The 11,844-nt window shown below is 38.7% G+C and overlaps 1 protein-coding gene across 6 annotated transcripts in view; it reads left to right on the top strand.

The window, feature by feature from the left end:
- epha3 (eph receptor A3) overlaps positions 1–11,844 on the top strand; it is a 92,261-nt gene that overhangs the window by 3,154 nt on the left and 77,263 nt on the right. For all 6 annotated transcript variants that reach the window (XM_024286640.2, XM_024286639.2, XM_024286638.2 and 3 more), the window contains exon 2: positions 5,799–5,863. In XM_024286640.2, the coding sequence (XP_024142408.1) occupies positions 5,799–5,863 (65 nt within the window). The remainder of the gene's footprint in view (positions 1–5,798; positions 5,864–11,844) is intronic.

The raw sequence follows: 11,844 nt of genomic DNA, 5'->3' as shown, positions 1-11,844 counted from the left end.
AGAGTGTTATCCAGAAACGTCGCAGGTGGTGTTAAGGAGGCCTCGGGTATATTAAGCTAGTCGGACTGGAGATCTCACTGGAGCTGCCCCGCTGCGCTGATAAGCCTTCGAGCGCATTGACTGGCCTATCTTACGAATATGCTGGACGCCTTGTGCAAAAATAAACACATTGTTTTAACCATCATACTTTGGAAAGGTTTGGCTGCCTACCACCAAAAACTGACTTAAGTTGAAGACTGACTATTCATTCACAAAGGGAGTTTAAGACTCTATTGGGGCAACCTTTGCGCACAGAGACATACAAGTATATATCCTAAAAGTATGAATTCATGAGAATTAAGAGTGAGCCTAGAAAGAAAAAAAAAGAAAGATAGAACTAGAAATAGGGGCAAAGGGGCTGGGCAAGTAACAGCAACATCAGACAGAGCCACTTTGCTCCTGAATAATTCATAATGGGAGGTGAACACTTCACCCTTTAACACAGACACAAGTCGCCTTGCTTTGCCTGCACTGCGGCCTGCCAACCCTCTCATGAAGGCTAAGAAGACTCCCATCCTCCTTTATAGTGCAGTAAATTCTATTCTGTTCTATTCTATTCTGTTCTATTCTATTCTATTCTCAGCTCCCGTCTGACTGTCTGTTCTTGCTCCACTCATCTTGATTTTGTCTTCTATGTTCATCAGCTGTGAAACGGTCGTTGGAAGCGAGTAGCCGGTCCAAAATGTGAGCTGGGAAATCAATCGCGTTGGCTCGGCGGTAAATCATGAGAGGATAGACATCAGAAATGAGTGTGCAGCTCATTTTCTTTCTGTGCTCTGGTGGTCAACATACGATACTAAATATATGATTGTACAGCATGTATAATAACCACATATCTAGTGTTGCTGACGACTTTCATGCGCCAGGTTCAGCTTTCGGCCGTGGGTTTTAGACGACGGTCTCGGTTTGCTTTATTGATTCACCTGTTTCTACCTCTGATGTTTTGCTCTCTCTCAGACAGGCTGACTGCGTTTGCTATTAATACTCCTGTTTAGAGGCGCTCCCTGATGGGGCAGGGGCTATCTGCTTAGCTGCTTGGGTTGCTAACTGACTGTCTATGTGTGTGTTACTGTATGTGTGTGTGATAGAGTGAGGGCTGTCAGCAAATGTTTGTGGATGCTCATATTTTGTGCCGCTTTAGTGCACATGAGTTGAAATAAGCAGGAAGAAGTTTATGTTTTTTAAATTGAAACCTTACATTTGCATACATATTTTTAATACATCCTTCTGCTTACAGTTGGATTCAGCTTCTTTATATCCGTTGATGCTCAGATCTCGTCATGACTTTGGTCCGAATCTGGGTTCCTGTGCACATTTTTCAGTGCATCTGGAGGGGCTGTCCTTCCCCACGAGATACGAGAGCTGTCTAATTTTCTGCTCTCAAATTCCTTCGCTCAGCTCAATTTGAGTGGTGGGCTTGGCTCGTTGAGAAATGTAAATTGGAAGCAATGGCCCTGGACGCCGAGCTGCTATTATCTGACATGAACAGATAGCTTCATTTGACTCTAATAGGGATGTGTCTGCTGCCACTCAACCACCTGACTGCCCTGCCATCCCACAGATAAAGTCTGCATGCTTTGTAAGAGCTTGGAGTTAGAAAATAAGTTATCGCTTGTTTTCTATGACTTTTGTATTGGAGCACCATCTGAAATTTAGCTCACAGGATCGGAAATCAGCATAATTTCTCTTATTTTGTGCCTTACTTTGGAGTGTTTGTTCAGGGTAAATTCAGTTTCTGTGCCACGGCGGTGTCACAGCGACCCTTCATGGCTCACGAAGATCTTTTGACTTGAGATTTGTACACTCCTGCGTAGCTAATCTTTGAACAGGAGAAAGCAAATTTAATATATTTCTAAGCATTTTCACAGCTGCAGGGCTCGACGCACTGCTTTACTTTGTTGTGTTTGTGTATGTGTGTGTGCGTGGACTTGTCTGTGTAGAGGCACTTTGCTCCCAGCAGAACAAGGTTCAATAAACATGGAAACTTTTAACATCCTTTTCACTTAAGCCCATGATGTGAAGAGCAAAAATAAATATATTGGCTGGCATTTAAGCTTCACCTGTTAAGATTTTTCTTTCAATTTCTTAGTTAAAAACCCAACAAATAATTAGAATTGAAATTGAATTCATTTGCTACTGTATCTCCATACATTCTATCTTTTCTTCAAAAGCCTAATAGAGCTGGGGCATTCTCAGACAGCCTGCAACCCACAAAAGTGATTAAAATAAGTCTTTAAATATGCTTGACTATTATTATTTATAGCTTCAATGAATGACTTAAAAATGTAAAACATGCTTCATTTTTTGCAGTTCTAGGCCTAGCCTTCAGACAGGCATTAAAAAGGACAGGTGTGAGATGTTCATGATGCATAAACCTGCACCTTTGTTCTTTGTGTTTCAACTTGTTCTATCATTCCTCTCATTGCTCAGATTCCCTAGTAAAGACCCACTCCAATGAAAATGGTCTTTTTGGTATTTTTAACATGTTATTTTAGCATTTTTTTGATGATGGAGGACCTATATAACGTAATCTAATATTAATACTGTATTTATGATCATTTCTGCCTTTAGTAATACTTGAAAGTGGTAAACTAAAGTCTTCCTGCTTTGTTCCATTCTGCTGCATCCACTTGTAGACACATAGTTACATCAACATCTTCATTTTCCTCATCTAAGCTGGCTTTTGGATCAAAATTGTTGGGCCGGATTCCTCCAATATACTGTTAGTTTGGGGTTGTAAGCGGCTGTAAGTTAGCGGGAGACGTGTAAACAAAGGGACAATGGGATATCAGTGGAGGCTTACTTCCACAGGAACAGTGCTGCCTACAACTCAGACATAAATTTCTCATGAACTTCAGAACAAACTAGTCCAAGAAAACGGCAGATGATTTTTTTGATATTGCCTAAAAAACGGATCATAATTAAAAGACCACAGAGAACGAACGCTTTTACAACTGATCAAACTATGATTGGAGTGGGACTTTTAAGTCTAAAAGTCACTCTAGTTCCTTTCTTAAGCCTATGAAGATGTTCTAAGTCACAGCTTATATGGTCAACATCTCCATCAGTGTGCAGAACAGTAGCTTTTGTACTATAACCCTCAAATTTTGTCTTTGGCATCCAGGAGCTGTACTTTACTACAGGGTGCTTTGCCAGATTCAGTTTTGTCTATGTCTTTATGAAAAACCTGATTCTGTGAAGCCTCAATGTGCAATTTCATCTTATTAAGCTCCTTGTCTTATTTCTCTCTGTCACATTTTTCTATTTTCTGACACGGATTTTCTTTCTGTGATGCTTGAAGTCTGCAAAGAGTTTCTTATTTCTTTTTTTGTTGTCAGCAAGCACACAAAGAACTTTATTGCCATTCTTCGTAAATTAATTTATATTATGGTTCGAGTGTGGCCAATTGAATTTCTGACCACTTCTGAAACCGCTGATTGCATTTGAATTTAGATTTGAAACAGTTTTGCTTTACCTGGTTACAGTCCATTCTTCATGGATGAGTTTGCAGCTGCGTAGAAATGGGCTTAGGGATCAAAAAGCGAATGTCTTTGAAAAGAAATGCATGTTTTGGTTTTTGAAAGACTGGCTTCATTTAGTTAGTTTCAGGATATCTTGAGGTATAAAAAGACCCAGCATCAGCCACAGGATATCCAGTGTGTGGATATGAATTTCTGTTTGAATACATTTGTTTTTCTAGATTAAACTTTGCAATTTGCTGCTGACGTCTGGCTTTTGTTCTCTCTAATTACTTAGCCAATAATAATAATAATCAGAGAAATTCTGACTTTAGCTTTTTTTATGGACAACCTTAACATTCCCTGTTTATATAAAGTCTAAAAACTGCTGATGGACACTAGCAAACAAAGAATTTACAGAATGTTGTATACCTAAACACATCCTATTGTGCTGAGGTCAGTGTTGTTTCCTGGAGGAACAGGGAAGTATGTATTCACAGCACTAAAGGAAACTATGCTAGTTCTGGTTCTGGAAATGAGCTAATCTGCCTCTGTAGTTTAAAAAAAACATATGTAACTTTTTAATACAAATATATTAAAGGTTCTGCAGCTAAAAATGCATAAAAAAATGAAATAATCATGTATAAGTCTCACTCGAGAATAAGTCGGACTTTTAGTAGAGATGTATTCAGCAAGATATGAGAACAAGAATGGACATTTCATCTTGAAAGGAACATCATAATAACAGATATATGCACACTTCACTACTATAACACAATGATGCTTATTTAGCTTCATAAAAAAGAAGAAAGCTGGTATATCAGCAAAACATATGAAAAACATGTGCAGAAATCGATAAAGAATATTAACAAGTCAATGAAACTCTTTATTTCACTTAAAATCACCAAATTCACTCAATTCTTCAACCTCTGTGTCACTTTGCAACAGTTCCACCAAGACCAGTGAAAAACTGAGATTCACTTCTTCTTCTGCGTACCTGTCAGTAACAAATACTTATATACACACACACATCTACAGTGCCCTCTAGTGGTTGCTGCTGGTTAATTATTAAATAATCACGCAATGCTACATTCACACCACACGTCATGCAAATTCAAGAACGCGCGTCTAGCATATAGTCTTAACAATGAACTATCGTTACCCGATACTAGCGCATGTCTGCCACCCACATCTGGAAGACACTTAGAAACGGGAAAGCGGTCCACATCTTCAAAATCTTACTCCAGGCCTTTTCTTTGTCAGCTCTGTCATAGAACCATGTTTAGCCTCATTTGGACACCAAAGTTTTGATTTCAGAAGTCTAAAACGCACATATATGTGTGTTTATAGACTTTTCATTGAAAGTTGTCTCTTGAACGGACGTTCCCAAAGGCATAGTTATACCTCGTTTTCACTAAGCGGTCCAGCACGGTCCAGTAAGGGATAGTATGGGACGGACCAGTTCATTCTGGAAAGCATTTTCAAGCAGTAAAGCCTCACTCCCACTGAGCAGTTTGTTTTCACGTTGCATTTGTGGTGTAGACTGCTAGCGTTTCATTGCGTCATTGTAGTGCGACGACTAGAAAAGTAACATCCAGCAGCTCGTCTTTTTCTTACTTTACTGGTATATCATGTATAACAGAAATTTTATGTTGTTTGAAGGAAGATTGCGGGCGGCTAAGAAGACTACCGCTGTAAGGAAGAAAACAGAAATGCTAGCTTAGCGCTATTTTGGTGCTTTCTAATGTCGTCACTTTCTGCCAATCAACGGTGGAAACTGTGGCTCCACCCCAACAGTACTGTTCCAGTTTTCCATGGACCTACATTCAATGGGGGCCCTCAAGAGGTACGGCTCTGAACTGTGTAGTGAGTCAATTTTCCAATGGAAACGCTCAAAATACTGGACGGACCGTACAGCTCAGTGGAAACCAGGCTTTAATGTAGCTTATAAAGTCACACCCCTGGCCAAACTTCAAAAAAAAAAAAATCGGTATATCAATTTTTTGAAAAATATTCAAAAATCTAATACAAAGCTTTTAATTTTTTAGACAATCACTTCACTAAAAATTAGTTTCTTTTTAAGAAGGTAAAAGCTGCATAATACAATAAGTAAGCCTAGTTAAAAAGTAAAATACTTTTAACCAAGTGTACTAAAACAGACAGCTTTCTGAACGAGAGTGAGTGAGTTGCAGCTGAGTCATCAGTCTCTAACACTAGTTAAGGCGTTTATAAATGTTCCAGTTGAGTTACATGTAAGCTAACTAAGCTTGTTTCTTGTCTCCTTTTTTTATTTTTTCACAGTTAACCTGTTAGACTCCAAAGCAAGCCAAGGGGAGTTAGGATGGATTTCCTACCCGTCACATGGAGTGAGTACATTTCACCTCTACCCCTTTTTTGTGCCAGACTTTGCTCATTTTATGTTGAATAAAAGTTGGTTTCTGCCTTAAAAACCAGGACTTTCACCTTCAAGTGGATCCCACTTTATCATTAAACCACTGAGTCAAGTGAGGATTAACCTACTTTTTTTCCCTTTAGTCGTTTGTCAGTTGTTTGTCTGGCAGGTTAAAGGTTAAGTATTCAAAGTGTGCCATATGGTTAACATGCTCCGAGGAAACCATGATGCTTCCATGTGTGGTTCTTTGGTTGTTTGTGTTCATAGACAGATTTAGGGGGTAAATATTTGTAAGATATGCTCAATCATTCACGTTTGATTATAAATAAACTCAATGTCTTTGTGGAAAACGTCATTTTGACAACAGATTTTTATATATGAACTTTAAAACCCCACTGTCTGACATTCCACTTTATAATCCATGTTTTAGCAGCATGCACTGCTTTGTTCTGTCTGTCAAGCCAAACCATTTTCTATTTTGACATCAAAATGCCATTCGTAAACTCTAACCATTCTTCTGTCAAACCTCAGAAAGGAAACTAAACATAAACCGAAATACACACAACGTTTCTTTTGCTGCATTCTGTCCAAAGGAAATGCAGTTTCCACATACAGTATGCACTAATATTTACTGACATTCATCAAATGTATATTTAAATGCAACATCTATATACAAAAATTGTAATTCAGAAAAACCTTACAAAAATAGTCAGTTATTAATAACGAGTGAACATTCTATTACAATCAATATTCCCTAATATATGTTTTTTTTATGAAAAAAGTAGCAAAAAAAAAGCTTTACATCTTTTAAATTATGATTTTCTTCATATTTTATGAACATTTTGTCACAAAAGGCCACATTAAAGTAGCAAAACTTATAAAGTCATGGACAAGTGTTCTGAGTAACTAATGGATAAAAAGAATTGTGATAATTTGCACACGTATTTCTCCATTTTGTGAAATAATTTTAATAAAAGAAAAAGTATCAACCATTCTTAAGCAATGGTTAAAAATGTTTGGATGAGCTAAAATTCTCCACTTGTCCTTGTTTAAAGAAATATTAAACTTCTTCTGTACTTATTAGTATAATTATGAGATGAAAACCAAATTAAAGTTTCAAATTTCTCTCTAAAATGTTAATTTTATATATAGTTTCATAAGAAAAACCATGAGTTTGTCAGTAATGAGGGATCTCTAAAAGCAGTGTTGCTCTTCAGTCTCTCTTTGCATCTCAAAGCGTGTGATGGATTCTTCCTCACAGTGTATTTGTCTAACCTGCTAGACTCCTGTGCTGAGTCTGTTATCTGTCTTTCTGTTTCTCTGCTGCACACACACACACACACACACAGATGCAGATGTTTTCTCTTTATTAAGTGTTAGAATTACTCCTTGGCAGGGGCTTAAGGTAATCCAGTCATTTGTTCCATGAAGCTGTCAAACTTTGTTTCCGTATTTTTGCTCTGGCACCATCAGAACGCTGTTTCTTCAAGAAGCTCAACCACAGCACACACACAAATTCAAGAAAAAAATCTTTAAATAGTTACCAAGAGGGAGAAAAAAAAGTATTTTAAAAGGCATTAAGTTGGCAATTGCAGCTGCATCACAAAAAGTGCAAGGAGAAGAGGATTAATGGAGACCAAAGTCATTTCTATATGAGCAACTTAAAAAAAAAAAAAGTGCTCCAATATTCTGTCCTCGATCCAGAACTGGACATTGGAATGTGTGACAGAGGTTATGCAGTTTGCTCAGAGCAGTCTGCTTTATTTCAAGTTTTTGCTTTGAACTAGCCCGGACAAAGTGTGTGGTTATCCAGTTCATAAAAATGCTTCAGGGATGAGAGCCAAAGCCTTTCTTTACTGAGAGCAACTCCAGTGAGGAACAGAAGAGAATGAGAGAAGGATCAAAAAGAAGAGAAAGGATAAAGGAGGAAGAGGAAGAGGGGGGCCGACGAGAAAGGGGAGTGTTCACAGGAACAAGCCAAACAGACATATAGATGTATTGCTGTTGATCAAGTCCTCAAGGTGAATCATCTGTAATTACTCACGTCATCCGCTGACTGCGCTCCGATAAGCTGCGTGCCCTGGGAGACTGCTGCTCACAAATGATTTCTCATAATGTGGCGGTGGCACCGAGCCCCCTCTCCCAAAGACGTGCACACACAAACACTCACTCGCACTGATGGCGAGGCCGCAGCTATTGGCCTACCGAGACACAACGGGCTCCGGTCAGAACAAATTAAGAGCTTAGCCTCCCCAAGATGTTCACCCTGGAGCCACCGAATGGACTGATGGGTGTGGGTCTGCGTATTAGAGTGCCTGTAATTCAGATATACTGTTATCGGTCTGGGAGGCAGGCTGATTGCTTTGCAGTGTCCAGGGGGCTTAGCCCATCACTAAAGACTGTTAAAGATTACATTCTTGCATGCTTTGAAAGCATTCTTCAGCAACAAACCAACACCCTAGACACCAGCTGTGCATGCAGAATAGAATTAATGGGTACATACAACGTGAGCTCGATTCTTCATGGCAACAGGGGATACAAAGTTGCTGTCTTTGCCAGAAACTACAGCATTTGAAAACCACTGTTTTTGCTGTAAGTCATTATTAAAATTGATTATTTTTGAGAAAAACAAGTTTTGTTGAAAACTGATCATGTCTTACATGTGCATGAGTGCATTCTGGGAGTGAACTGTTCTGCTCAAAGGGGTAGTTGAGATGACAAATGTTCAACTTAACTGGTATGCACCAATCTTAACTGTTGCATAACCCCAGATTCCATTTTTTTTCTGCTTATTTTACGGATCTCGGTTCATGGAGTTATGATATATGTGGAATAACAGTCAATGAAAGAGTTGTGTTTTTCTTTTTCTTTTTTTTTTATCAATTTTTGACATTTCTTAGCAAAACATTGGATTTTTTTGCATACTTTCCATGTTAAGTCATGGATCCTGTGAATAATTCAGGTTTCACACTGCTTGGGTCAAACAAACCTTTTCTTGTTGCTTTTGTGAACAGCATCTTAAAATTGAAATGTTCTTTTAGGGAGAAATCTTAGGAATGCAAATAAAGAAAAATGTTTGTGATACAAAAAAACATGGATAAAATAAGTCCATAGTCTTTGCTGGTTAGGCTCTATCCGATGACGTCCTGCATGCTGGTGGGATTAGCTTGGAGCATAGATGAAAAAAACCCACCAGGAATATCCAAATCCGAGCCTCGAGGTCCAACCTCTTGCTGTTTTTTCAAGAAGTCCTGCCTCAAGGAGCTTCAATGGCAGGTTGATTGGAAAACATGTAGGACACTGGCCCTCGAGACCTGGATTTGGACACCCCTGGCCTAGACGCTGATGAGGGCCGGTCCATGACAATGCATTGGTGGAAGAGGGTTAAGGGGGAAGAGGGCAAAACCATCTAGAACAGGGGTGGGTAAACTTTTTGACTCGTGGGCCACAAAGGGTTGTAAAATTTGACAGAAATGCCCGACCAGGAGCAGATGCGTGGCTTGTCTTGGTAATCTACCTCACAAAGACATAACATAAAATCTGGACCAAACATGCTTTAATTTTGTTTGAAATGAATATGTCTTAGATCAGGACATTTTTGAGTTTTTATTTCAAAGTTGTGCCTTTGGTTCTCATTTTGGCTTCAGTTGCACCGATTGGTTGATGTCCTTGAGGCAAAAATGCAACTTAGAGAAATGCTGGTCGTGGAAAGATCAGAAAAATGACCTTTTGACACAGAAAACACACATGAATGTTAGAAAAAACAACAAATCTTCCAACACCACATTTATGCAGAATAACTTTATCCACCCGAAGGTTTATTTTTTTAGTGTACCATCTACGAGAAGACACCAGAATTACAGGTAAAATAAAAGGATTATCAATGTAATTTATTCAAATTTTCCAGGCCAGATTAAATAGTTTAACAGGCCATATATGAACCTAACCCTGTCCAAAACAGGGCAGAAACAAGTACAACAAAGCTCAGTAGGAGTTGCATTAGCTGAACTTCATTGCACCAAGAAATAATTAAAAACAACATGTCTTTTTAGAAACAAGGAGAAAAAAACATATGAAGACTCTGAATTAATTAGTAAAAGAAAACAAGAGCCTCCCGCTGGAAAAGTCCTGCGGTGATTAGTATGTTGTGTCTTACCTGCTGCAGACTGTGGTCAGCGCGTGCTCTGGTTGGAGAAGCAGGGAGGAATTCTAACCGCTAACAGGCTAACAGCTACTCAAAGTGGGAGCCAAGCAAGCACATTTTTAACCATTAATTGCTGTTGAAATGAAAACATTCTCTTGTTACTCTATTTGCACAGTAAATATATGTATATTTTTGCTGTGTCATTACATTTTGTGACTGTGGAATATATACTTTCAGTNCCTGCTGCAGACTGTGGTCAGCGCGTGCTCTGGTTGGAGAAGCAGGGAGGAATTCTAACCGCTAACAAGCTAACAGCTACTCAACGTGGGAGCCGAGCAAGCACATTTTTAACCATTAATTGCTGTTGAAATAAAAATATTCTCATGTTACTCTATTTGCACAGTAAATATATGTATATTTTTGCTGTGTCATTACATTTTGTGACTGTGGAATATATACTTTCAGTGTGACAACACTGTTACAAAAGCCCTTTTAACAAACACACCTATTTTAAATTAATAAACCAGAACAAAGAACACGACAAATTGTTTTGTGTTCGAGGTCTGAATCCTCTGTTTTTCTATAGCCACACTATCAGCTGTGGTTCCAGCATCACATAGTGATTACTTTTGAGGTATCCAGGAGTGGAACATAAAACATAGGCTGCTTATAGAAGCTCAAAGCTGTCCACAGAGAAGAAAAGTGAAGTATGAGGTGTGCATTCACTTTTCTTTTGGTAAGCCCTGCTGATGAAATTTCCTCTAATGTGCTGCAATTGCCTGTTAGCCCACCGATTTCTTTGGATCCACAAGCCAGCTGGATCTTGATTTGTTGTAGATGTTCCAGCTTTTAAAAGTAGTTTTCTGGCTTTGAAAGTCATAAAGAAAGCACAACTTTTTTTTTTGCTTTTCACCATTGCACTATAGAATCTTAATTCTTCCCCTGCCCCTACAGCTTCTCCTTAGCCCCACATTGAGCTATCCAAATGGAGAGATATGGAAAAATAGTGGCTATGTCCAAATTCCTCCCCTACTCACTGCATAGTGCACTATATAGTGTGTTTGCCATGTTGTAGTGCTTTCCAAATCTACAATTCCTAAATCGAGTACACTAGAAATTTCCCAGAAGTCTTTGCGATAAACTATTGTCTTCCGATGCTCACTACTGAGCAAAAAACATGTTTAAATGTATTTTTTTATAAGCCATTCACATTTTTATCATCAGAACTCTGTGGAGTCCCAAATAGACGTTTGAAGAAGTTTGTATTGATTCGATTTTCATTTCGGGAAATTGGTGAAAAGTAGTGAGCATGGTGTTTGAATTGCTTTTTAAAATACAAGGCACTACATAGTCCCGTACTACAAAGTTTTTTAGTAGTTAGAGATTAGGGTGGGAATTCGAACATGGGATGTTACTCCCACTGGTTGACATAATTAATAGTTGCCGGTTAGCTATGTTAGTGTGGAGCTGCTAGTGCTCAGAAATACAGAAAAAAACATTGGTTTTGTAACTTTGAAATGGTCATACTTACAATTACATGTAAACTTCAGAACATACTCGTGAAGAAAAGCGCTTCTCCTCCGCAGCACAGCGTGACGTAGCTCGCCCTACCAGCGGAGGGATACAGAACTCAAAGTCACTTCGCTCTACCCTAAAAAACCTGTTTTGGACACCCCTACCACTCAAAATGCTCCTTTAATTAGAGGGAAAACGAGAAGCCAGAGGGGTAGAGGAAGAATTTGGATTTGGCCTAGAAAGAAAATAATAAACAACAATGAAATGATTGCATTAGCCTCTACAACACTTAAACA

This window comes from Oryzias melastigma, linkage group LG21 (genome assembly GCF_002922805.2).
Source record: "Oryzias melastigma strain HK-1 linkage group LG21, ASM292280v2, whole genome shotgun sequence".
NCBI lineage: Eukaryota > Metazoa > Chordata > Actinopteri > Beloniformes > Adrianichthyidae > Oryzias > Oryzias melastigma.
The sequence above is the reverse complement of the archived record's forward strand: the minus strand, read 5'-3'. Positions and strand labels throughout refer to the sequence as shown.